We start from the raw sequence: 26,714 nt of genomic DNA on the forward strand, positions 1-26,714 counted from the left end.
AAATAGTGACCAGCAGGCAATGGCTAAAACTGTGAATACACCAGAGCCTGACCGGTCATGGAGCAGTATAAGGAGCTGATGTCAGCACAGCTGGAATGAAAACGCAGCAGGTAGTAGCCTTAAGAAGGGCAGGTGGCAGTTGTAGATCACCAGGCCAGGAGTTGAAAGAGGTGGCATTAGGCAGTTGATGAGGTTGACAGCTACCTGATGACACAGACTGGATGTGGTAAAATGGAATAGGATACAGGTTCGTATGCACACAGTCTATTTATAGACGAGGAGCCAACCAAAGTGTGGGGGATGCTAATGAGATATAGAAACACTTAATGCATTAAAGTTTTGTTTATATTTACGGGGTGGGTGCAGAGCTTGCTGCCCGTGTGTTTATGCTCTATGTCAGTGGAGTATGCTTGGTTTGTGCTGTAGGTGTTATGTTGGAACATTGTGGGCATTTCAGGTTAGTTTATTTGGGTTTTATTATCCAGTTTGCAAATCCAAGTGCTGAAATCTGGTCCAAGTATGTTTTGAATCTTTTCTCTTTTGATAAGATAAACCGTTCTGCATACATGATATATCAATTCAGTATTGAGTTAATACCGTGTTTCAAGTTGATTCTCCTGTACAATCTTAAACATTTTTTGGCCACCAAGGTGTTGGACATCTTGGCAAATGTCTGATTTCTTATTGATATGGTCCGATTCAAGTTGAGAACAAACTTTTTGCGTTTGGCTACTGTCAATCCTGTTGTTGAGTCCTTTGGGTTGCTCTCACTGTTTGACACATATTGTGCGGTCTTTTATCTTTTTTGCTTCAGTACAATCTCTTCAGTAACAGACTAATAGTAGCTTCAGAGCTTTACTGATTTGTACTCACACATATAAAGTGACACATACGAGTGGATAGTAGATACATACCCCTGTATTGTTAACTACATTCTTGGAAATGTGGGAAATAGAGGGGTAAATTGAAGATCTTACTGATGATGCTCTGATATAAGAATGGCTGTGAACATTTTCTGCTAACTGTTCCTGCAGGTGAATGCAAGTGACAACAGGGGAAAGGCAGATTCAAAAGTGGGGAAGGGCGTTTGTGGCAGTACAGCAAATGCTATCAAAGAGATGGTTAGCAATGAATCCCTGAAAGCAAGCAGTGACAAAAACAAGTGAGTGTGTTTTTATGTCTGTATCGAATAGGCTTTTGAACATAAGACTTTTGCATTTTATTTACTGAAAGATCTGATTTTTCCAGGGGTACAAAGCCAAGAAAAGCAGTGCTGATAATGGATGAGGTTGATGGGATGTCTGGAGGCGATCGAGGCGGAGTTGCAGATCTTATAGCCAGCATAAAAATCAGCAAAATACCCATCATGTGCATATGCAATGATCGCTATAGCCAGAAGCTGAAGTCTCTTGTTAATTACTGTTTACCACTTAATTTCAGAAGGCCCACAAAACAGCAGGCATGATAATCTTTGCCAGTTATTATTTTGACTGTTCATATAAATGTATGGAATATGAATGTCTATATGCTATCATCATCTTCATATTCTTCAACAAGAATGGGGTGAATGTTTGCAAGCAGTGTCTCTTTGACTGAAAGAAAAGGCAACTTGATAAGGAGAGAAGGTTGGAAAGGGCTTGAGATGTCGCTGTTTCTTTTTGTCAGACTTTGGCTTGGCAATATTTCTTTTCAGTGTGAGGTTGTTGTGCTGACACTTTGGTCCAAGAATGCATGCTAACACTTCAGTTTCGAGTGCAGATGGCAAAAAGGCTTCAGCAAATAGCTCAAGCTGAGGGCATGGAAGTTGACGAGGTATATGGTTCTTTTGCCGAAAAGAAATTCCTAATAATCCTCCCTTAGTAGCAAAACACTTGAACTTCTAACACTTTATTGTTGCTTCTGAAATGCATTTTTCTTAAAATTTGAAGTGCACTGTGTTTCCACTGTTCTCCTTACTATAATAAGCATTTTGTGGCTATTTGCTTTTCACATTTACTTGTCTGATCCTCAGATTGCTCTCGAAGAGCTTGCAGAACGAGTAAATGGAGATATGAGGATGGCTTTAAATGAGCTGCAGTATATGAGCTTGCGTACACGAGTCGTCAAATTTAAGGATATCAAGGCTCGGCTTGGTTCTGGCGGCAAGGATGAAGATATAAGCCCTTTCAATGCAGTTGACAAGTAATCATTTATCATACTGTAGAAAACATTTTCAGCACTCTGTTTTGTGTTAAAAAAATGCTCCTTTACATATATGTTGCATAAGCCAATGATGCAATAATTTCATAGTACGGACTTAGTTCCTTTCAGGATACTTTTTGTGTTTTAACTAAAAGCAGCTGCTTCTGATACATGTAGTTGTTTTTGTATAGACTAATGTCTTATGATGGGGGACGATTGCGCATGGATGAACGGCTTGATGCAAGCATGTCAGATCCTGATCTAGTGCCTTTACTCATTCAGGTAGTTACAGTGAAAATTGCTCCATGCACTGGCTGCAATAGGAATGTCTTGCATACATGCATCTTTTATGACTTGTTTAATTGATAATTTAGCAACAAAAGAATGATATATGAACTGATATTGAAGCCCTTTCTAGGGAAACTGAAAAGTTATAATGTTTTAAGCTGAGAGTCTGCAACAAGAGTAATTATACATGGAATACATTTTTTACAAGCTGGAGTATGGTATCTAGCTGCTATGATGAAGAGTTTTGTATCTCTGGGGTTATGGATGTCAATATGCATAATTCTTCAAGATAGTAAGCTCAGTAGTGGTATGATTTTTTTGATGAGCATCAGCATCCCAACATAATTTCATTTCAATGATGGCATTGGATCCAATGTTGTAGAGGCTTGAAGTAAGCTCTTATGATCCTGAGAAGATAAATGGTAGAGAAACAAGACAAACTGCACAGCTTTTAATTGTTAGCCTGCAACAAGAGAGAAATCAATCCAACAAATCATTTATATGCTGGACTCTGGTGAAACATGAAACCTTGTAGTTGTAGATGATGGAGAGTTTTTGCACTTTGGGAGTTATAACCAGCTCATGCTTGACCACACTTGCTGTGAGGTGTTTGTGTTTTTCATTTTCATGTACTAAAGGATGTTTGTTTGTTTTTCTTTGGTTTTTGCAAAACCTTTCCTCAGTCACTTTATCTCACTCTCTGCCCCTGTGCATCTGTGTATCTGTGCAGGAAAACTATCTCAATTACTGTCCATCACTAGCGGGTCGAGATGAAAATGGAACTGCTCGTATGGACTTGGTTGCACGTGCAGCATCTTGCATAGCTGATGGAGACATTGTGAATGTCCAAATACGTCAATATCGACAATGGCAACATTCACAAATGGCTGCATTCATGTCTTCCATAATACCGTCCGTCCTGCTGAACCTTGAAAATGCAGTTTTTCCCTTTTTTCTGAATAAAGTGCTATTGATTATTGTATTATTATTACTGATGCATACCAATCTTTTCTAAACTAGGGTACAAAGTGTATGCACCTGTTTCTGTTCTGCATTCACACTACTGTGCAGAAAGAAAGACATGAAGAAAACAGTTTCTTGGGCCGGGAACGTTAACAAGATGATTTTCATAAGATAGATAAAGTGCTGGGAAATGCATGAAATACAGTTGATAGCTAAAGAAAGATTAGTGGAAATGCATGAATGATTCGTTTGTGCACAGGAGTTCATAAATATGGTTGAAAGTGGGGTTTGTAAGAAAGAGAAAATAGTACCAAAGGGGAAACATGATTCGATAGGTAGACATCAAAATTTAGGGATCATCATTTTGTACAAAGAAAGATCAGAATGGGTGAAAGACTATACAGTAATTTATTGAAGGAGATAGAAGAGGGGAGGCAAAGAAGATGAATATACTTCTGTGATAGATGTGCATGGGAATAAACTTGAACATCGTTTTCAGGCTTCCAATTTATTGTTTAACTGGGTGGAGCATTGGAAAAAGCACATTTTTAATGAAATAGTCAAATTGTACAGTAGATGTATTGGATCCAGCATTATCTTTGTGGGCTCACATTATGTATTTGGTGCAGTGCTGCTCTTATGCATGGGAGAAGGGAGACGTTGGTTCAGGTATTATTGCGATAAAAATGGATTTTAACCAACATTGATTCCGGGAGAGTTAAAAAATGAGCACTTTACCAAACTTCTATCACATATAGAGCTCACTTGTATAGGAACAGAAAAGTTTCTCTGAAATTGCTTATGGTGACAACTTTGTCATTTGCATTGTGATTGTTACATGATCACTTGATGTTGCTAGGTCAAAGCAAAAGCTTGCCTTAATTATTTCTGGAGATGTGAAAACCATATAAGGTACGTGTAAAGAAATACTTGAACAAAGAAGATAAACTCAAAGTGTATGGCAGTAACACAATGAAAAATAGTAGACCTTAAAGGTGAAGAGTAACTCAGAGAGAATGTAAATGAATGATCGAACATATTGTGCTAATGTGAATACAATGCCCTTGAACTTTTGTGTCTCGGCTGGCCTGGTGTATGGATAATTGGAGCGTGTGTCACAATCTGAATCGATCCTATAACGCAGCAGGCAACCTCAGGAAGTGATCAGTTGCTGTAAATGCAGACAGTGAAGTCCGGACTGGCTGAATCTTGCAGTAGGCAGCAGGGTGGCCTGTACAGGGCTGAAAATGCAAAGTGTGAGAGCTCCAATTGATGGCTGCAGTGAAATGCAGCACCTCCAGTCAGGGCAGCTGCACCAGAATGATGGAACATGACATGGCAGTGGTTGAAAGATGAAAACACAACTGTTTGCTGCCCCAAACAGGCTGGGTGATGGCTGCTATTCTGATGTCAGCAGCTGGCAGACCCGATCAGGCAGTAAACACAGCCCCTGAGTGTAGGTGACAGTTGCTGGATGCTCCGGATTTATGTAGGCTGGTTCTGATTAGCAAATGCCGGCTGGAGATAGGGCTGATCGGGTCGTCAAGGCTGGAGGCAGGCTGGACAGCACCAAACTGAGGTATCTGCAGGGAAGGAGTGTAGACAGCATTGGAATTAGGTGCCAGCAGTAGGAGTCTGGTCTGCAAAGAAAGGATGGTTGATGGCTATGTAGCCCCTTTTAATTATAGATGAGGAACCAACCAAAGTTTGGGGGTGTGCTCATGGGACACAAAACTTTGTAGCAGTTCGAGTTTTGGGGCTGTTTAAAATAAGCTACTTAAGATCTAATCTGAAATGCACCCGTTTATCTTAACATCCCCCTTTGAGGCCTGAAATTAGAACCTAGGAGGGATTGCAAGCATAGGTACCCCATATTGCCTTGATAGGTCCCACACCAAAGTAGCCAATGCATCAGTCTATGTTTGCCTCATGGCTGCCCAAGAACCTGCCAAGACTACAAAGGCGATGGGTATCTTCTAAAGAGCTACCTTAGAGAGGCCAAGGCATCGGACAAAGGGTGCTTCTCAGCTACCAAATAGCCAACCAAGACCTACAAAGGTGATAAAAAGGTCCTTGAGCTGTCTTTTCTCTTTTTGTTTGTTTGTTTTTCTATTTTTCCATATAAATTTGTGCCCATGGGGGGAAAAGGAGGTTGTTGGCTCCAACATCACAAACTAGGTAGGCTTACAGAACCGCTTGCTAATATGTTGATGGTGACGAAATATAGAAGTATGTGTCCTATGTTGTCATATGATATATTGCTATAGAGACTGCCATATGATAGGCGGTGAATATGGTGGATCCAGCTACTTTATGATGAAGATAAAGAGATAGGATACATATATTCAGGGAGATTCTTGTCCTTGGATGGGCGCTTGCATATAAAGGTTTTTCCCTCATCTAATATCCCTCATAGTGGTGGTAGGGGTAGATGATCCAACGTTCGGTCATGGTGATGTGGGGTTGAGGCTGAAACACCAATATCGAGAGAGGAATCACGACATTGGAAATACACCTTTTATGGCTATAAAAGAACATGTGGTGCAAACAAAGTAAGAGCTTATTTTTTGAGAGAGCCAAACCATTAGGTGCTCTTTTGTGGTGAGGATCTCAACCAAGAGAAGCAGCAAGTTCTTTAACAAAAGGTTGCAGAGCAGGATGCCATTTCAGCATAGAGGAGAGGGTCATTATATTTTTCATGGTTCTTTGAGTCTTTGCGTATCACTCTTTTAGAAAAGGAGAGATGTGCAATGGAGAGTGTACGTGAAAACACCTAGAGTTTATGGAAGACAAATGGGGTGACCTTGATTGTAGGTGGGTGGTTGGATACTCCAAGACGATCCATTCATGGTGTGGTTGCATATTCGTGTGGTGAGATGTATCTTATTAGCTCTCACGATACCTCTAAAACTGGTAAGTTAGCTAATGTACTTGTCACGGAATGAATTCGGAGCATGGAGATGACTGTGAGAGAGGACGGTAGGATCGAAGCTCAGCACAGAAAATAGTAGATAGTAGAGAGTGAAGCGCGACACCCAATGCAAATAGTTTGAAAGAGTGTAAACTGAAAGTACAAGGTACAACCCTTAAATCTTAGGGTTGTAGAGGGGTGTTCACACCCGAACATGGTAAGTGCCCGTAAGTGTGTGTCATAAGCACATACGAAATAATACCATAAGTCTGGGGGGGAAAATCTCTCCTACCGAGAGTAAAAACTGCCCCAGTGTCCTACTGATCACCGGCACTCCTATGTGAGTGTAGGCGTGAGGCATGAGTGAGGTGTGAGTAAAATCCCTCAACAAACCCCCGTGGAGTGAAGAGTGATCAAGAGTACAAGGATCATCCGCCACCAAAGGAGATCAAATTTAAAGCATGGCGAAATGCTTCAAATTTCTCACGAGGAAGAGCTTTGGTGAAGATGTCTGCCACATTACTGGTGGTAGGACAATAGACAAGGCTGATATGACTTGCATGTAGCCTCTCTCTGACAAAGTGATAATGTATCTCAATGTGTTTCGTGCGTGCATGAAACACTGGGTTCCGTGCCACTACAATGGCACTCTGACTGTCAGTGAACAAAGGAGTAGGCTCCGTAACAGATACATCCAGATCAGCAAGCAAGCGTCTAATCCATATGCATTCAACTATGGTAGTGAAAGCTGCCTTGTATTTAGCTTCACATGATGATGTAGCAATAGTGGACTGTTTCTTGCTAAGCCAAGATATGCAAGACAAGCCAACAAAGAAACAATTGCCACTAGTCGAGTGACGTGAATCATAATCACCAGCCCAATTAGAATCACTGTAAGCATGTAACTGCAGTGGTCCCCCCTTGGCATAAAGCAATCCAAGAGATCTAGTACCCTGCAAGTAACGGAAGACACGCTTAACAGCTTGCCAATGTGACATGCGTGGCTGATGCATATATCTGCTCAGGGCTGAAACTGCAAACTGTATGTTTGGCCTAGTGTTGCTTAAGTAAATAAGACATCCAACTGTTGGAGCATATGTGTGTATATCAAACGAATCACTGTCATCATGTAATGACAGTTTAAGTCCAGGTTCCATTGGTGTACAAATTGGCTTGCAATCTTGTAAGCCAAACTTCTCAAGAAGTTTACCAATGTATCTTGACTGTGATAACCCAATACCTCTAGCATCATGTATAAACTGAATGCCCAAGTAATAATGCAAAGACCCCAAGTTTGACATGCCAAAAGTTTGTTGCAAATTTTGTTTAAATGCTGAAATTTGATCAGCATGCGTCCCTGAGCAAGAGATCATCAACATAAAGACAAATGATCAGCATGGATCCCCCCTCTTTACATACGTAAAGGGTAGACTCAGATGAGCTGTTTATGAACCCTTGGCTAAGCAAGAAAGCATCTATCTTTGCATTCCAAGCACTAGGAGCTTGTTTCAAACCATACAAAGCTTTTTTCAGCTTGTAGACCAAGTGTTCCAAGCCCTCAATTGCAAAACCAATGGGCTGCTGTACATGTACTTCCTCGTGAAGTTCCCCATTTAAAAATGCAGTTTTAATATCCAATTGATGCACAGTCCATCCATAATGAGCAGCCAAAGCAACCATAGACTTGATGGTCGTCATACGGGAAGTAGGAGCAAATTTCTCCTCATAGTCAATGCCTTTTTTCTGTGCATAGCCTTTAGCTACAAGCCTTGCCTTGTATTTGTCAATGGATCCATTCGCATTCCGTTTCAGCTTGTAGACCCATTTTGTTCCAATGGCTTTCTTCCGAAATGGCAAAGACACCTAATCCCATGTTTGATTCTTAGTGATAGAATCCAATTCAGCTTTCATTGCTGCCATCCAATGCACACTCTGTTGTGCATCTTCAAAACATTCAAGCTCCTCATCATCAAAGGTGCTTGTTGCCATAACAAACTCCATGGTATGTGTAGTATCATGCATACGAGCTTGCCTTCTAGTACGACCAGCCATGGGTGCATCCAAATGACTATCTTTCATAGTTTGTAAATACCATCTAGGCATTTGTCTTGCCTCCTGACTGTGCATAAGCTCTTACTGAATTTCAGTTTCAGCACTTTGCTGAATATTCAGATCAGCCAATGGCTGATTTTCTGCATTTTCCAAAGGAATAGCTGGCTGAACATTGAGTTCACTTGCTGAAACTCCAGCTGAATCACCAAATGTAACGGGCAGGAGCCCTTCAAATACATCACGGGCAGCTTGATATGTATCTAAACCAGCCAGGGACAATTCTGATTTTTCATCAAATAGTACATCCCTATTGATAAACACCTTTTTAGAAACAGGATCATAGAGTCGGTAGCCTTTGCTCTCACTGCTATATCCCATAAAAATGCATTTAACAACCTTGTTATCCAACTTTTTCCTGGGTACCTTTGGAATATGTGCATATGCAAGGCACCCAAAGGTATGAAAGTGTCCAACAGAAGGCTTCCGGCTGTTCCAAGCCTCAAAAGGTGTAATTTTCTTCAATGCTTTGGTGGGGCATCTGTTCAAAACATGGCAAGCACACATGACAGCTTCCATCCAGAAACTGTGAGACAAGCTCTTTGCCTTCAGCATACATCTGGCCATCTCCATGAGTGACCGATTCTCTCTGCAACCCCATTCTGCTATGGAGTATAAGCAGTAGTGTACTGATGGACAATGCTCTTTTGCTTCAAAAAAGAATTCAGCGTAGAGGACATGTATTCCCCTCCTCGGTCCGAATGGAGATTCTTAATTTTACAACCAGACTGGTTTTCAACAAGTGCAATAAAAGCCAATAATGCATCATACTTTTGACTTTTTGACCAAAGAGTAGACCCAGCAAAAGCGAGTAAAGTCATCAATAAAAGTCACAAAATAGTAACATCCTTCCAATGACTTTGTCTATATAGACCCACATACATTTGAATGCACTAATTGCAACCTGGCTGTTGCTCTAAAAGCAACATCACGGGGAAACGAAAAATGATGCATTTTTTCCAAAATACATCCTTCGCACAAGTGCTCAGGAGGTCTCTCCAGTAGAGGTAATCCATCTAGCATCTGCGCATGCTATAAGAGTATCAAGCTACCAAAGTTCACATGCCCCATCCTAGCATGCCATAACTCTGCCTATATCATAGCAGGAGTAAGAGTGGATGTCAAATACGCTGACTGATCAATTGAAAGAGCATCCAACTCGTATAATCCATGACATAAAGTGCCTGTCAAGACCAAAGTCATGTGTTCTTTGTCTCTCACCATGCATCTGTCATCATCAAATGTGACCTGCAATCAGTAAGAGTGGATGTCAAATACGTTGACTGATCAATTGAAAGAGCATCCAACTCGTATAATCCATGACATAAAGTGCCTGTCAAGACGAAAGTCATGTGTTCTTTGTCTCTCACCATGCATCTGTTATCATCAAATGTAACCTGCAATCTACAATGTGCCAAAGAAGAGATAGAGAGCAAATTTTTCTTTATGCTTGGCACAAATAAAACATCCTGTAGGCGGAGAATAGAGCCATCAATGGCTGTGAGCACAATCTCCCCAATACCTCTAACAGGATATGATGCATTGTTGGCACATTGTACAGACTTGCCAACTGGAGCTGCACGAACAGATGTAAATAAATCTCTGCGAGATGTAATATGCCTAGAAACACCACTACCAAAAAACCAAGTGTCTGCATCCTCAGTAGAGCTAAATGCTCGATTTGCCCAAGAGATATCATAACTGCATGTGTAAAAACAATAGTTTCTATCTGCAACAAAGACGCGGACTCAGTAGCAGTGGAAGGAGCTTAAAAAACAGACATTCATGACTCCTTTTTCTTCTCTTTGGCAATGCGCTTTCTGCACTCAGTGATGTAGTGGCTTGGCTTTTTGCAATAATGGCATTTTTCCTTTTTGGCTTGCGTGTCCCCTTGTTTTTTGTTTACCTGGGATGTGCTAGAAGTCTCAGAACTCTGTGGAGCATTCTTCACTTGGCTCCCTTTGCCCTTCTGTCTAGCCATAAAAGCCTGCTGAGAGGCTATAGCATCCACACCACTATTCCTCCGTGTTTGCTCCTCCTGTAGAAGCAAATTGACTAACTAAAGAAAAGTGATTGGCTGCGCGGCAATCCTCATGGTGAGGTTTAAGGCTGTATGAAAAGCCAAGTACGAAGGAGGTAATGAGTTCAAAGTGGTGGATATTATCTGTGCATCCGAATAGTACTCATCAACATTCATGAGTTGCTCTCGCAAGTCGTGAATTTTGTTCAAGTGATCCTGAATAGAATCACCTTCATCCATTTTCAATGTCTCTAGCTCTTTTTGTAAGAAAGAGATGCGAGTCTCATTCTTGCCTACAAACATCTGCTCCAAAGTTAGCCAAGCTTCTCGTAAAGAAGCTGTTGAATGAATGTGGGGGATGATTGATTGCTGAATTGTTAATGCAATAAGCGACAAAGCCTGTGCATCCCGTGTATCCCATGCTTTTTGAGCTGTTCTTCTTTGGGGAAGTGGCTGAAGTGGAGCAGGCTGAGGTGCCCGTGGTGCACGTCCTCCTGGAGGAGGAGGAGCTGGAGCCACAACTCCAGGTCGAGCTTCTTCTCCACTGACATGATCCCAAAGATTTTTGGCCACAAGTGCATTCTTCATCATGAAGGACCAAAGTGAATAGTTATTTCCATCCAATTTGTCCTCCTTGGATACATAGGTGAAAACATCTCCTCCCTGATTTGCTATGATTTTCAATTACCAAAAAAATGCAAAAGAGCAATGTCAAAGGAGGACTACATTGGAAATCTGAAAATTTTTAGAAATTGCAGGAAATAACTTTCTGCAATTAGTGTACAGAGGTGCACTTTGTTAAATTTGTCTGCTATGCACGCAGTCCAACGTGCAATCAGTGTTCAGCAACACTATACCAACAAAATTGTTGTAGTCGAGATGGCGATTCAATGAAGAAACTGATATGATGAGGAGAACGGAAGACCACACAGTCCGATTCTTAATAGGGGCACGAGATATGTTTTTTCCTCCTAGCCTTGCCTAGTTAATTGCTAGCAACTTCCATCGTGATCCGATTGCCAGCCGTCACTTCTTGGTGAGTCCTACTATTTCTGGACTCTCTTTAATTCTAGGCTCCCCTAAACCCCGTTCGGGCGCCCAAGGCCCCCGGACGGTTATCCCTCGTGTCTGTTTCCCGTAATTTACCTTATTAATATAACATTTCCTTCCCCTTAAGAATTGGTTTCGTCCTCGAAAACGATACTTGGAAGGTCTAACTGTAAATTGGGAAACCTTTTTCTTAGGGTACTTACTCGCTCCCATGTTGAGCTTTCTTTGGAACAATCTTTTCACTTGACCAAACATTCTTGATAAATAGTATTCCTTGTTCGTCTGTTACGAACATTTAATATTCTTTCCGGTTCATGTGGATTAGATTGGTCATCTAATAGCTCCTCAATGTTATCATTTAAGATTAAATTATCCAAATCACCCAGCTTCTTCCTTAACTTACTCACATGAAAAATTGGATGTATTTTACTACCAGTAGGTAGTTGGAGCTTGTAAGCCCGTTCTCCCACCTTTTTAAGTATTGTGAAAGGACCACAATACCTGGGTGAAAGCTTTGGACATTGTCTCGTTTTCATGGTTTTAGTTTGTTCAGGCACTTTAAGATAGACCAATTCTCCTTCTTCAAAGGATACATCTCTTCGGTGAGGATCTGCATAAGCTCTAGCTCGATTTTGAGCTTTCTTAATATTTTCTTGAGCAAATTTTAACATACTATTCATATCCTCCAAAAAGTCCTTGGCTGCTTGAACCTTTTCCTTATGCAGTCCTACTGCATGAGGAGCTCTGGGCTGAAACCTATACATTAACATAAATGGACTACACCCAGTGGAAGAGTGCTTGGCACTATTATATGCAAACTCTGCTATCGGTAGATACTCTTCCCAATTAGTTTGCCTTTTACTTACATATGCCCTAAGCATATCTTTAAGGATTTGGTTAACCCTTTCAGTTTGCCCATCAGTTTGCGGGTGGTCCGCTGTACTCATTCTAAGTTTAGTATCCAACTTCTTAAATACCGCACGCCAAAATTGACTATCAAATTTTCTATCTCGATTAGAAACTATATTTACCGGAAGGCCATACAATCGGTATATGTTCTCTACGAACAATCTAGCCAATTCTTGTGTTTTAACATCAGTTGAAGTTGGAATGAACCTAGCCATTTTGGTTAACCTATCCACAATCACCCACACAGAGTCATGCCCCCTCTGTGTTCTGGGTAATGCAACAATAAAATCCATGGAGATACTCTCCCATTTTCTTGAAGGAATCTCTAATGGATGGAGAAGTCCTCCCATTTTCAATCTTTCAGCTTTATTAACCTGGCATTTATTACATTTGACCACATAGTCAAGGACGTCCTTATTCATTCCAGGCCAATAGAACTCCCTTTTAATAAGACTATAAGTCTTATTAACTCCTGGATGTCTCGCGCTAGGGGTATCATGACACTCAAAGAGTATCTGGCGCCTTATTTCTTTATCTTTCGGGACACATACCCTACCCTTGTAGAGTAAATAACCATTATCAATGGTAAAATTCTTCCACTTAAATCCGGTTTGAGCAACCCCTGATGCTCCATTTCCTTGTTGAACATCCTCAGATATTCCTTCCTCAGTGGAGGCACTTTCATTTGGATCCCCATTTTTTATTGCTTCCCATATGTTGGAATATGCCAGATCAACCTGGCATTTCCCTTTTAAAGATTCAAGCAAATCGGAAGTGAAATGAGTAAAACTCAATTCCTTTATGATGGGCATTCTGCTGAGTGCATCAGCTACTATATTATACTTTCCTTTTCTATATCTTATCTCATAGTCGAACTCTTGGAGGAGTTCGGCCCATCTGGCTTTATGCCCTTGTAGATCCGGTTGGTCATTAAGCTACTTAATGTTTTCATGATCCGACAAGATCAAAAGTTTGGCACCGTACAAATAGTGCCTCCATTTCTTCATTGCATGTACTATTGCATACAGCTCCCTCTCATAAACAGAATAATTCTGTTTTGCACGGTCTAATTTCTTGCTTTCAAAAGCAACCGATCGACCTTCTTGTAATAAGACGGCGCTTATTGCCTTATCACTGGCATCGGCTTCAACCACAAATGGTTTATTGGGATCCACAATTAATAGTACTGGAGCTGTAGCAATAGCTACCTTAAGTTTTTGAAAACTTTCATTTTGGTCTGTTCCCCAATTAAAGCTCTTTCCTTTCCCTTTAAGTTGGTTTGTCATTGTAACAGCTATTTTGGCATAATCTCGAATGAATCTACAATAAAATCCAGATAAACCAAGGAAGATCTGCAGCTCTTCCAGGTTTCTTGGAGATGACCATTCAATAATTGCCCTTACTTTTTCTGGATTCATCTTGATTCCTTCTTTCGAGATAATATGCCCCAAATATTTGACCTCTTGTGCGAAGAATTCACATTTAGTTTTCTTCGCATAAAGGGAATGTGTTCTTAACAGTTGGAATACCAATTGTAAGTGTTCCAAATGTTCTTCTCTTGATTCACTAAAGATTAAGATATCATCCAAGAAGACTACTACAAAATGTCCTAGATAGGGCCGTAACACACTATTCATCAGCTTCATAAAGGTAGCTGGTGCATTAGTGAGGCCAAAAGGCATCAGCAAAAAATCATAATGCCCATATCTAGTATGAAATACTGTTTTAGGAACATCTTGTGCCTTAATTCTTACTTGGTGATAGCCTGATCTTAAATCTATCTTTGTGAAGAATTTTGCCCCTTGTAATTGATCAAAAAGATCTTCCATTCTGGGCATAGGAAATTTATTCTTCACCGTTATTTTATTAAGTGCTCTATAATCAACACAAAGTCGCATAGAACCATATTTTTTCTTTACTAATTAAATTGGCGAAGCCTAAGGTGAATTACTGGGTTGTATAAACCCTTTATTAAGGTAATCCTTAATTTGTCTTTTAACTTCTTGATACTGTGTTTCCCTTAATTTATACGGTGGTTTAGAAATAGGGTGTGTATCCTTATTTGTATCAATTGGGTGATTTATATCACCCCTATCTGGTGGAAGGCCACTTGGTAAATCAGAAGGAAACACATCTTTAAATTCATCTAACAAACTACTTAATTCATTATTTACATTCAACTCATAAACATAAGAAAATTGTTGCTTTATATTACAGAAAGTAAAAGTGTTTTGTACAGGAAAAGACCATAACATATATACCTCACAAGCTTCCTTCTTTATCAGCTTCTGAACCTCAGTGGAACACAACAAAGGATTATCAGATACTTCATGTTCACCTTGAATCACAAAAGTCTTACCATCCCTTTCAAATTCCAGTGTATTATGATGATAACTGCGTTTTAAGGATGGTTCCAATCCCCATAGCCACTCCCTCCCTAAAGCAATATCGGCTCTTCCCATATTCATAATTTGGAAATCAAGTTTATCTTTATATCCTTGGATCTCAATTTCCAAATTGGATACCATTGTATCCCATATTTTATTATCTTGACCTTGCATCATACGAACAACATATTGATGCCTACTCTTTTGTTGGGAAAGTTTCAAAATTTTTACAAGTGCATAATTTATGAAATTGTGGGTAGCAGAGTCATCAATCATGACTCTAACCCTCTTTCTAGCTATCAATCCATGCACTCTAACTAAATCATGTGGCTCAAAGGTAGGCTGCCACATAGAAGTTGACATACAACACCTGTGTTGTACATCCTTGTGCAAGACTTCTAAAGATTTATACCTTTCATGCCCCTTTAATTCTAGAGTCTGCACTACATGGATTTGTTTTTCTTTTCCTTTGCCCTTGTCCTTATCCTTTCCTTTGTCTTTCCCCTTTTTCCTTTGAGGGCAATTCCAAGCAGCATGGTAGGGGATAGGCAATTGAAACACAGCTTTTCTTTTTTGACCTTATCAAAGTCATCTAGACTTAACTTTGGCCTTACATATTGTTTCTTTTCAAAGGTTGTTTCTTGCCCTTTAAAAATGGCATTTTCCTTTTAAATTTGCCTACAAATTTTGAGGTTTCCAATTCCTTAGACTTGGGCTCCGTATCAATGAGACTAGTGGAGTGTACCTAGACGCATACTATCTTCATTGATTAATGCAAATTTAATTGCCTTTTCCAGCGTCTTAGGTGAACTCCTTTTTACTTCCTTTTTACAGGCCTTATCTAGTCCCCTGATGAATCCTCTTGTCTTTTGAAATTCATCTATTCCTTCCAATTTGAGGATTATCTAACGATATTCCTCCAAATATGTCAGCAGGGGTCTTCCCTTTTGTCTGACATAATCCCAATCTTCCCAATTTCTTTTCATTTCATTTTCAGAAAGGAATTCTTTCAAAAAGACGGATTCAAATTGAGCCCAAGTTTCAGGTATTTTATTTGCCTCCTTTAAAGTTCGCCACCATTTATACGTCTTTGGCCCCAAAGTTAAACTGGCCTCCAGTGCTTGGAGATGTGGTGGAGTATTTTCAAGTTTGTGTAAATCTTCCCATTTTTGGAGAAAATTAAAGATAGTGTCTTTATTTCTATCTTTTTCCTCCCCGTGAAACTGAGGGGGTTTCATATCTTTAAGAACTGGATTATCCCTCAACTTATGGTGGGGTTCCTTAGGATCTCGCATGATCACATCTAAATCTTTCGATGAAGATGGGATATCCGAGGTTTCTATCTTATTTTAATCCCTTTCTAGTAACAAAGTTAATTGAGATTTTATTTTGGTGAGTGTTTGAGTTAAAAATTCCATTTGAACCCCCTGTGCCTGCACACGAGCAGTTAGATCATCAAATTGTTCTCGTGTGGCAAAGAATTCTTCTTACTGTTCTTCTCGCATCTCCATTTCATGGGGATCTACCATAGGGTGGTCCCCAAAACTAGAACCTTCCATTGCTCCCTCTTTCCCTTTTTCTGCCATTAATACACTGGAATTGGAAAGCAAAGATAAGAAATTTGCATACAAAGTAAAGTACTTCCTTGGTTATAATGACAGGGCAACTATTGCTGGTTTTATTAATAAGCCCGAAGAGTGAGGGATAATTTTTATCTTCCCGAACTAAGCCGATCACGCGGGAAATGAAGCTTATTGGCAGAAACGGCTAGTAAGAAGGGGACTAAATATCCCCCTTCTTAATGGTCATGTGAACCATCAGTATGTCTTCTATGTATAAGACAGGTCTGACTGACTTCAGTTGACTGGTGACGGATTTGACTCCCGCTGTATTACTGCTCTCTGAAGACCGTCGTGTATGACGTATGGCATGTGGAGTACCGTCTCACGCTATACGTCTCCCTGCGGCCAGTTTAAACGGATGACGGGTGATATGTCCGTCAAGTCGCCTGGGCCTCGCCTTAGTCACCTGACCCCATGCCTTAGTCGCCCGCCCGACCCTCGCCTTAGTCGCTTGACCCTCACGCCTTGATCGGCTGACCCTCACGCAATAAGACGCCGAAAAAGACTTTGTGAATAACTGACGAAATCAGGACCCGCTGGCTGAAACAGGACCCAATGGCTCCAGCAGGATGCGATGGCGGCTCTGATACCAATGTTGTAGTCGAGATGGCGATTCAATGAAGAAACTGATATGATGAGGAGAACGGAAGACCACACAGTCCGATTCTCAATAGGGACACGAGGTACGTTTTTTCCTCCCAGCCTTGCTGGAACCGGCCTGTTCACTGAAGAGGGCGGTAGTGTACAACCAAAATATATAAATGCTTTCACCCAATTTATAGTCGTCCACTTTACCTGAACTTAAAGACACAAAACCAAGAAGAAAAACAAGGAGCTAAAATGCTCCTGTTGCCACACAGACACCTTGTTGGCCCCTAAGTCAGGCGCCCCTTGCGGTATTTCTTTATTTTTAAAAAAGAGAGAAAGTACAATGGGCTGTCTTTCACCTATTTTGGGTGAAATTTGGCAGCATAACAGTATAATTACTGACCCAAAACAAGTTGACCAGGAGGGGAAACTCTGCCCAAGTCTGAAACTTCTGGTTGGAGTGCAGAATTGACCATTTCAGTCTGCTGTAATTACTGGTTCAGACCTGTTCTGAAACCTGTTTTCAACTCATACTGTTCCCTGTACTGTTCAGCCCACTATAATTACTGGTTTAGACCTGTTCTGAAACCTGTTTTCAGCTCATATTGTTCCCTGTACTGTTCTGCATCATCTGTGCTGAGTGCCCCTTGACTCTGACATCAATTGGGCTCTGAAATAACCTCTGAACAGTCCAAAATCTGTACTGATTTAGTGCTGTTTCAGACACCTACTTGGTGAGATTACCACCCTCACCTATTCCTGCTTGTGGGCAGCAAACAACTGCTCATGTACCTGGAGAAAGGAGGCTCTTGCCTCATGCAAAAACAGCATATTCCCACACAACTGTACATGAATCAGCAGAAAAGCCCTCAACTGAGGCATACCCATAACTGTCAGGGAGAGAAAGAGAGAGAGTAGGGACCAAGCTCAACCCTCTGTGCATCATAGACAAGGTAGACCAGCTCTCAAGAGCTCTCCATCTGCAGCTATTCATCCTCCCTTTCAGAAAATGAGTCCCCAATCATCAAAAAACTGCATGCCAGCCCCACTTTAAAGAGGTAAGGGCACAAATTTGTGCCAAGTGGCAGCACTGGAAGATATTTCCCGTTCCAGCCTTCCGGTCTAAAATTCTCCATACTCGGTGCAGAATTTGACCTCGGCACAGACCAAAGGATTGATCCTCGTGCAAAAACGAAGATAATGACGCGAACAAATTCGGGGGTCCAAAAATAGTAACTCCCTAAATTTTAGGACTTGCTTCCATTGCATCCCCACTAGTCTTCTGACCATCTTTGCAGACTATGGCTACATCCAAATTTGCAATGTAGCTCAATTGAAAGTGAATTTCCACTGATGACCCCACATGGACTAATCTCTTGCAGATTTGTCCATCTTCACTTTGAACTAGTCTCTTCGAGGCTAGTTCTTCAACACACTTGTCCATATACACTTTCACAAGTCTCTTCCAGGCTTGTCAATCTACAGTGCCATCAGTCTCTTCCAGACTTGTACTGGACCTTAACTGTCCAGTCTTGACTCACTAGACATTTCTGTCCATTTCACATACTGGCCATGCAACTCAGGCGTTTAGATTTCAAGAGGGATCCTTTCAAAAAGAAAAACCAAATAAAGTAGAAATAAAAAAAGTCAGCAAAAAGGTAATAGTTGTCACAGTCTTGTGACATACCTCCCTCTCGAAATCGCAAACGTCCTCGTTTGCATGAATGTCATCCATGCTTCCTGCTAACCCAGTGAACTTACACTTGGCAGCACATGTACAACACATACATGCTATCAGTCAACATTGTGTACTGAACACACTGTTAACACATGTATGTTCTAACTATGAAACATGGCAGACTATCATCATGTGACTCCACATCACTGTTTCCAGATATAGTCGCCGGTACACCACAATGATATCCCCATAGTGGCAGATTCTCATTTGACGACTCCACATCACCCTGACTAGAGATCTAGTAGCCAGTACATCAAAATGATATCCCCACTGAGTCAATTCACAGAATACATGCCCGATCGAGTAACCATTGTTACAACATGTATTCTTGCAAGCAATACTTACTTCTTTAGCACTGAGAAAACCATATGGACACAATAAGTTTTAACTGTACAAAATCTGTTTCTGTACATAATTTCTTTCTTGAGTAATTGTCACTTTGACAATCTATTTCAGCTTAGAGATACAAGGGGTCAAGGTAGGTTGCAAGTGAAATGCTTCAAGGTAAAGTTCCAACACATTAGGTGACTCTGCAAGTTCACCTTCGTCCATCCACTTAGCATCTATAGCTGGATAGTTCTTGAACTTAACTAAATACCTTCTAGCAACCTTGCCTTTCACTTTACTTTCCTTGTGTGCCAGTACCTGTTCTGGAACAAGAATTTCATCAAGTTCCTTAACTTCGGGCTATTCCTCAGCTAGCATATCTTTTGGCACATCACCCACATAGGGTCTAAGAAGACTTACATGGAAAGCATTATGAATCTTCCAATTGTCAGGCATTTTCAGCCTATAGTTGACATCACTAATCTTCTCTGTTACTTGAAAAGGCCCATAGTATCGCATACTAAGCTTAGTGAAAAGACTCTCCTTGCCTTTCCGCTTCTTTAATCGTGCCTTTTCAAACCGCAACAGTACCCAATCACCAAGTGAAAATAACAATTCACGATGATGATGATCAATAGCTTTCTTTTGCTTTGCTTGAGACCTTTCAAGGGCATGCTTAACTTTCTGATACATTTCATCCATACTCTGCACATATTGATCTGCCTGAAAGATCTTATCCTTTGTATGCAAAATGGGAGGAACCTTTTTACCACCTTCAACAATTTCAAAAGGGGTTTTGCCTGTTGACGAATGCACAGTATTATTGTATGCATACTCAACCAAAGGCAAATACTGCTCCCACTTTGACTCGTGCTCTGACACATAGCACTTAAGCAGATCCAAGACAGTAGAATTTGCCTCTTCTGATTGTCCATCAGCCCATGTTCTCAAATATGCCTCTCCAGAATAGACTTGTCATTCGTGGATCACAGTCATTGACAATAGACTGTGGCATACCATCATACTTGAAGACATTGCACATAAACAAACGTGCCATCTGATCTGGTTTTATCTTCTTCCTGATAGGAATGAAATGAGCCTGTTTGCTAAACTTGCAAATAATAGTCCATATCCCATCATTTCCTGTCTGTGTCCTTGGAAGATCAAAGATAAAATCCATAGCTATGCTTTCCCATGGTTTATTTGGAATAGGCAATGGTTGTAAAAGCCCTGGTGCTTTTTACCTGTCAAACTTGACATTCTGGCAAATCAAACACTGCCGCACAAAAGCATCCACGTCTCTTCTCAAAGTAGGCCAATAAAAGAATGTCTCTACTGCTTTGACTGCTGCATCAATACCACGATGCCCTGCATACGGTGGAGAATGACTCTCTGTCATAACTTTCCGTCTCAATGGCATAGTCACACATAGTCTACCATGCATCAACATGAAACCATCCTTGAGAAGATAATGCTCTTGAACGGAGCTGAGCTAAATAGAGCCAATGCTCTGATACCAAATGTGAGAGAGGACGCAGGATCCAAGCTCAGCACAGAAAACTGTAGACAGTAGAGAGTGAAGCACGACACCCAATGCAAATAGTCTGAAAGAGTGTAAATTGAAAGTACAAGGTACAACCCTTAAACCTTAGGGTTGTAGGGAGGGTGTTCACACCCGAACATGGTAAGTGCACGTAAGTGTGTATCATAAGCACATACGAAATAATACCATAAGTCTGGGGAAAAAACCTCTCCTACCGAGAGTAGAAAGTGCCCCAGTGTCCTACTGATCACCGACACTCCTATGTGAGTGTAGGCGTAAGTGAGGCGTGAGTGAAATACCCAACAATGACTGGCTTTAATTTGGTCATTGGACTTGTGGTGGATGGAGAGTCTACAATAGGGCTACAAGTGAGATTGTTTAGCATGTGTACTCCCATATTACAATGTCTTATTGCATGGCACATTGCTTAAACAATTTGCTAAAAGACATTGGCAAGTTGGAATGGATAGAGCTTGTGATTGAAAAAGCAAGTGCTATGGTTACATTTAAAAATTTTGTTGAACCTTTAGCTTATGCGTGTTGAATCTCAGAAGAGATTCAAGAAGGTTCTCTTGAAGTACTTAGAAATACACTTTGCTTTTAATATCTTGATACTTGGTTGCTTGAGCACATGCAATAGTGCTTTGAGACAGGTGTTCATTGGTGATGAGTATCGTGCCAGTACATTGTCCTCCATTGGAATGAAATGCATTGTATGTGTAAAAGATGCCTCTTTTTGGGATGATGTGCATCAAATTGATGCCGTGGTGTAGATTGTGTTGCATTTGTTGAGACTTGTTGATAGTATGTGTAAAGAAATACTCATCTACAGTTAACAACGCAATTGTACGACAAATCATAGACTGATAAAGAATACGCTTAGGGGTAGGGTAACTTAGAGACAATGAACATGGAAGAAGGTCATGAATAAATAATGAATGCTGAATATCTACGATGATCAATGCAACAAACACACTTGGGAAGACCCTGAAACTCGTGTCTCAAAGATCGAGGCAGAGCATATGAGTAGGAGAGCACGTTGTACTTTGATAGATCTCGAAACGCAACAGACATTCTTTGGAGATGTCAAGCAGTAGCAAATGCAGCTCAGAAGAGGCTAGATCAGTGTCTAATGAAGTAGGCAAGAGCAGAATCAGCAAAACACTGATCAAATGATGACATGGCTGTTGGGTTATAGGCTGGAACAACAAAATACAGATCTAGGTGACACATGGGAGTATAGATGATGGCTGAATCAGGAAAACACAGCAGTTTTTGATTGTACAATGGTTGGTGAATGCAGATCTTGGGTTGGCACTAGGCAGGATGATGTCAGCAGCTTACACAACAATTTCTAGTTGTACAATAGGTTGGAAACAATCGCCAATAGCTCAAGGGGGCTGGACAATAGGTGCTTGATGATGGGCTGTAGTGGGCCACAACTTGAACTGAGATATCCTTTGCGAACATGCGTGGACAACAGAGAGAAGGCACATGCAAATTTCAAAAACAAGATTGAGGCTGAGTCATGGGCAGCTAGTCTATTTATAGATGGATGGGTCCTCCCAACTTAGGATTTGGTTTATGGGACATGGACACTCTCTAGGATTGTGTTTCTTTTTAATAAAGGTTTGGTCATTTTGAGGTTTGGGGTTGTAATTAAGAGCTAATTAAGCTTAGAATGCATTTTTAGCTCAATAGTATTCAACCATACATTGGGAAAGTCTACGAGGCTATGGATAGAATGATTGAGTAGCTATTGCATTTCTTTCCTTCTTTTGATGATGATATGAGGATTAATTGATGGCAGATAGGAGATATGCACATTATGCATAGCATGGTGGAGCAATTAGTATTCTCCTTGGCATGCGATTGTATGAGTATTGGATCCCAAGTTTCAAGATTATCGTTAGAATAGAGATAATGAGATTACAGCTGGTTGGATGACAGACTTAAACAAGTTAGTCTTGAACAAGTTAGTGCTTGACTTTGACAAGAGACAAAAAAATAGAGATAGTCTTGCAAAGTACAAAAATCGTTATGGCATATGTTTGGAGTAGTTATGGAGCTCCTATTCTCTCATTGCTTGAAAAAAGTGGAATTGTTAAGGTATGCAGAAAGAAAATGACTTGGTATTTGTCAATGCCATTTTGCATCGCTTGAAAAAAGCAAAATTGTTTAGGTATGCAAAAAGCAAATGACTTGGTATTTGTCAGTGCCAATTTGCACATGTTGGGAAAGAGCACGATTGCATTTGCAGATCTATATGTAGTATGGGAGAAGCAATAAGAGCAGGAGGAGCAACGAGCTAAGCATGTCGAACAAGGAGATCATGAGGATGATGATTATGTCATATGTGAGATGGAGCATCCTCCTATAAGTGAGCCTTGATTATTGAGTGTACAGTGTACACTCCTTTTGAGTCTTGACATTTTGAAAATCTTAGTTCCTAGTCATTACTTAGTTTGCAGTGTTTCTTGTAGTCTTTAGTTTGAGCACTCATTATTTACTGTTTATTGTTGGACTTTAGTTTTGGTGTCATATGGTATCTTTGAGTTATTAGTTTGAAGTCACCATTTCACATTGTTACTTGTACTCTTTAATTTGAGTATTTATTGTTGAGTTGAGTTTCAACTTTCACGGCTCATATATTATTTTGAAATTTTATATGACAATTTAAGAAGGTTTTTGAGTTAAGGTATCATATTTATTTAGGTCTTTTTATAAGTATCTCAGTTATTTCTAGAAACATATAATTTTTAGATCTCCGTCCCAGTCTTCGTCCCATGCTCTCTATTTTTCGTTGTCCTCGTCCTTGTCCCTTGTTTCCTATCCTTGGTGACTATGGATAGACAAGTTTGGGTCATGTGGGGTAGAATAGTAGTCATGGGGTTTGAGAAAATCATCCATTATATGGACCTTGAGGGCAGTGCTTGCTTCTGCCCATAAAGAGCTTTTCATAAATGAAAGACCTTATCTTTGTGGCTTGGAAGAGAAAACACGGGAGATTGCTCCATGTAGATTTTCTTCTCTAAATAACCATTCATAAAGGCGCTTTTATTGTCCATTTGATAGATAGGTTAACCATGATGGGAAACCTAGACAACTAACAAATCTAATGATGTCAAGCATGTTGTAGGTACAAAGGTTTCTTCATAGTTCAATGCCTTGTTTATGTTGAAACTCTTGTAGCACAAGGTGGACCTTGTCTTTATCCAAGATTTCATCAACTTTGACTTTAGCTCGAAAGGTCTATTGGTTCCAATGATCTTCTTATGACCCAGATGATCTCCTAGAGGCCAAGTTCCATTTAGCTGTTTTTTCATGGCTTCTTGCCATTGGGATGCTTTAGAGTCTCATGCGAACTATTCGGCTCAGAGTGGGCTATGTAATCTATTGTAAAGATAGATGCAGGTAAAGCGTTAGGCTTCGGTCCCAAGCCTAATATATCTTGTAGGTTTCCTTCAGATTGTATTTGATGGAAGGATCCCGAATCTTGCATAGTGTAACAATGAGATAATGGGTTTCTAGGAGGGGGCATGGGAGTTGAAGACTTTGCAAGTGGCCCAAAAGCAATAGGCTTTGATTGTATGATCTTAGGAAGTGTACGCTGATGTAGGGTAACCACGAAACATTTCACCCTTCAAACATTGCGTTCTGATCCATAACGTTTCGCCTCCAAGAAGGTCCCAAGTGAAATGCCAACTGAAAATGCTGAATAATACACATAAGATAAGATATATTTTTTTACAAGTATCAATGCTAATTTTTTAGTGTTAAGACTTAGTTATGCAAGTGTTCAATTTGCTTCAATAAAGAACCTTTAACAATCATAAGATAAAGAATCGAGAGTCCAAACATCAAACTAGTAATTGGTTACCAAGTTGAAGAATCAAGCAAATAATTGGGCTACATGTACCATGGATTGAATTCATGAATCCATTAAGGTTCCAAAGAATACAAATCATAGATAATAGATTGATAGTAGTCATCATCAAATTACAACTTAGGATAACAATTCCAAGTCAAGACTTGAGAGTCTTGAGAATGAAGCTCATGATTGAATATAAATTACAATGCATACATTTCTTAAAAAATGAATAGTCCAAAATTACTACTCATGAAACTCACGATCGAATACAAATTATACTTATGAGACTCATGATCAATACAAAGTACAATGCACACATTTCTTAAAAAATGAATAGTTAAAAATACCTAATTTTTAATTCTTAAATCTCAAAAGCACTATTGTCTAGTACTTTCACTAGAACTAGTATTACTCTCACTATCACACTCGGATGAACTTGGAGTCAATCTCGAAGGTGGCCTTTTTGTGCATGGCAAGGAGAAACAGTAGTAACTGCAAGAAATGACATTGTAACTTTACAATGCCGACATGTAGAGGATCAGGTTTTGCATCTCATCCTCTCAATGTCCTTGTGGATGAAGTCATATACATCATTCTCAAGGGTTTGGGGTTGCAACATAGTCACTTTTGCTACTCACACAACAATCTTCCTAGGGTCAAGCTGATGTGGTGTCTGACTTGCTAATCCCTCACCATTCAAAGCTTCTATCCTCTTAAGGACTCGAAAGTTAGCATTTATATATACCAACTTATTCAATTGGCTAGTGCTAAGCTTGCAAAAACAAAGGGCATTCATCATATTATAATGTTTAGGTTAGTTCTTAAGCTACTAGCTTATTTTAAAGGTTTATATTTATCATTACCTATTGTGATCTTTGGTGTGATCATTACCTATCATCACCTATTGTGATCTTTGTATATATATATATATATACATATACAAAGTTACCATTTGAAAGGGGATTGTTAAATGCCCAAACTTCTCCCATATAGACTAGGAAGTCATCCTTAATGCTATTGTGCATGGTAGACGTTGGATAAACTCTCTCAAAGTATTATGCTCACCTTAACATTAATGTTTTTTTTTTCAAGAAGGAAGATTCTATTACTAACACCTTGGAAAAACGTTGAGGTAAAATACAAAGTACAAGGAGCTCTATAAAGAATAACTTAGTACATCACAAATACAATGATTATGCGAACTATCAATCTGGTGGGCTACTTGACATTAATGTTGGATTTGTATGTTGAGAGTCTTTTCTGCACGTAGGGTGGAGAATGTGCTTTAGAATGGATGGGACGTTGCAAAACCAATCCCATCCATGCTTGAACATTTGAGTTGTTTGGGATATCTCGCACAAAATATAGTCAAAAGATGCAAGAGTCAAGAACTCGAATCAAGCGTGAAACTTAAGAGGTGATTTATGACATATGCCATAGAATGAAAGAAAACTCATATTTTCTTACTTGTTAGTTGACAATATAGTGCAGTTGTGGATAGGAGTGCGAAGCCTTTCCATAAACCCATACAAAAGGCCCATGGTAGCTCCTTTGCTATGATACAGTTGTTGTTAACCATCAGACAAACAAGGTGGAAAATCTGGAAAATCTAAAGCGGAGGACAAAGGCCAATGCAAAAGTCCTAAATATGGAAGACGAAGGCGCGCCAATATAAATATGGAAGCACAAGAAATGCAAAAAAGTCCTAAATAAAGGAAAATGTGCACAAGGAAAAGCGCAAGTCAATACTTTTGTAAAAGAGCGCAAGCGCATCATGATTTAATTTAAGGAGCGCTGGGCTCTCACCCGTGCAATTTGTAAATGTAGATGGGCGGTGGAAAGGAATCTAGGAAGATAAAAGGACAATGGAAAAAAGGGCCTAGGCCATGGCCGGCCATGTAAAAAAGGGGATAAGGGGATGACCACCCAAAATCGATTTAGGGTTTTGTATATGAAAAGTGAATGAGAATCTGGTTCTTGTGTGTGGCCAAAGCTTCTTCTTCTTCTTCTCTTGTTTCTTGCCTTCTTGCTTGTGCTTGAGTGAGGGATTGAGGGAGTGTGAGGGAGTGAGTGCGTGAGAGTGAGGGATCGTGGAGAAGAAGCTCCCCATCTTCTCTCTTCATCTTCTCTTCTTCTCTTCTCTTTTCTTTTCTTGCGTGGCTATGGAGGATGGAGCTTGACGGAGGGGGCTTGAGGTTGCTTGAGCT

General features: G+C 40.2%; 1 protein-coding gene across 2 annotated transcripts in view; it reads left to right on the top strand.

Moving 5' to 3' along the window:
- The window catches only part of RFC1 (replication factor C1), a 70,116-nt gene that overhangs the window by 20,522 nt on the left and 22,880 nt on the right, over window positions 1–26,714 (top strand). For both annotated transcript variants that reach the window (XM_087699134.1, XM_087699135.1), the window contains exons 9-15: window positions 1,035–1,162; window positions 1,249–1,459; window positions 1,759–1,812; window positions 2,012–2,181; window positions 2,373–2,463; window positions 3,200–3,381; window positions 4,062–4,101. In XM_087699134.1, the coding sequence (XP_087555260.1) occupies window positions 1,035–1,162; window positions 1,249–1,459; window positions 1,759–1,812; window positions 2,012–2,181; window positions 2,373–2,463; window positions 3,200–3,381; window positions 4,062–4,101 (876 nt within the window). The remainder of the gene's footprint in view (window positions 1–1,034; window positions 1,163–1,248; window positions 1,460–1,758; window positions 1,813–2,011; window positions 2,182–2,372; window positions 2,464–3,199; window positions 3,382–4,061; window positions 4,102–26,714) is intronic.

The sequence above is a fragment of the Lygodium microphyllum genome, chromosome 18, assembly GCF_053477565.2.
Source record: "Lygodium microphyllum isolate KBCC chromosome 18, Lygodium_microphyllum_v1.1.10, whole genome shotgun sequence".
Taxonomy (NCBI): domain Eukaryota; kingdom Viridiplantae; phylum Streptophyta; class Polypodiopsida; order Schizaeales; family Lygodiaceae; genus Lygodium; species Lygodium microphyllum.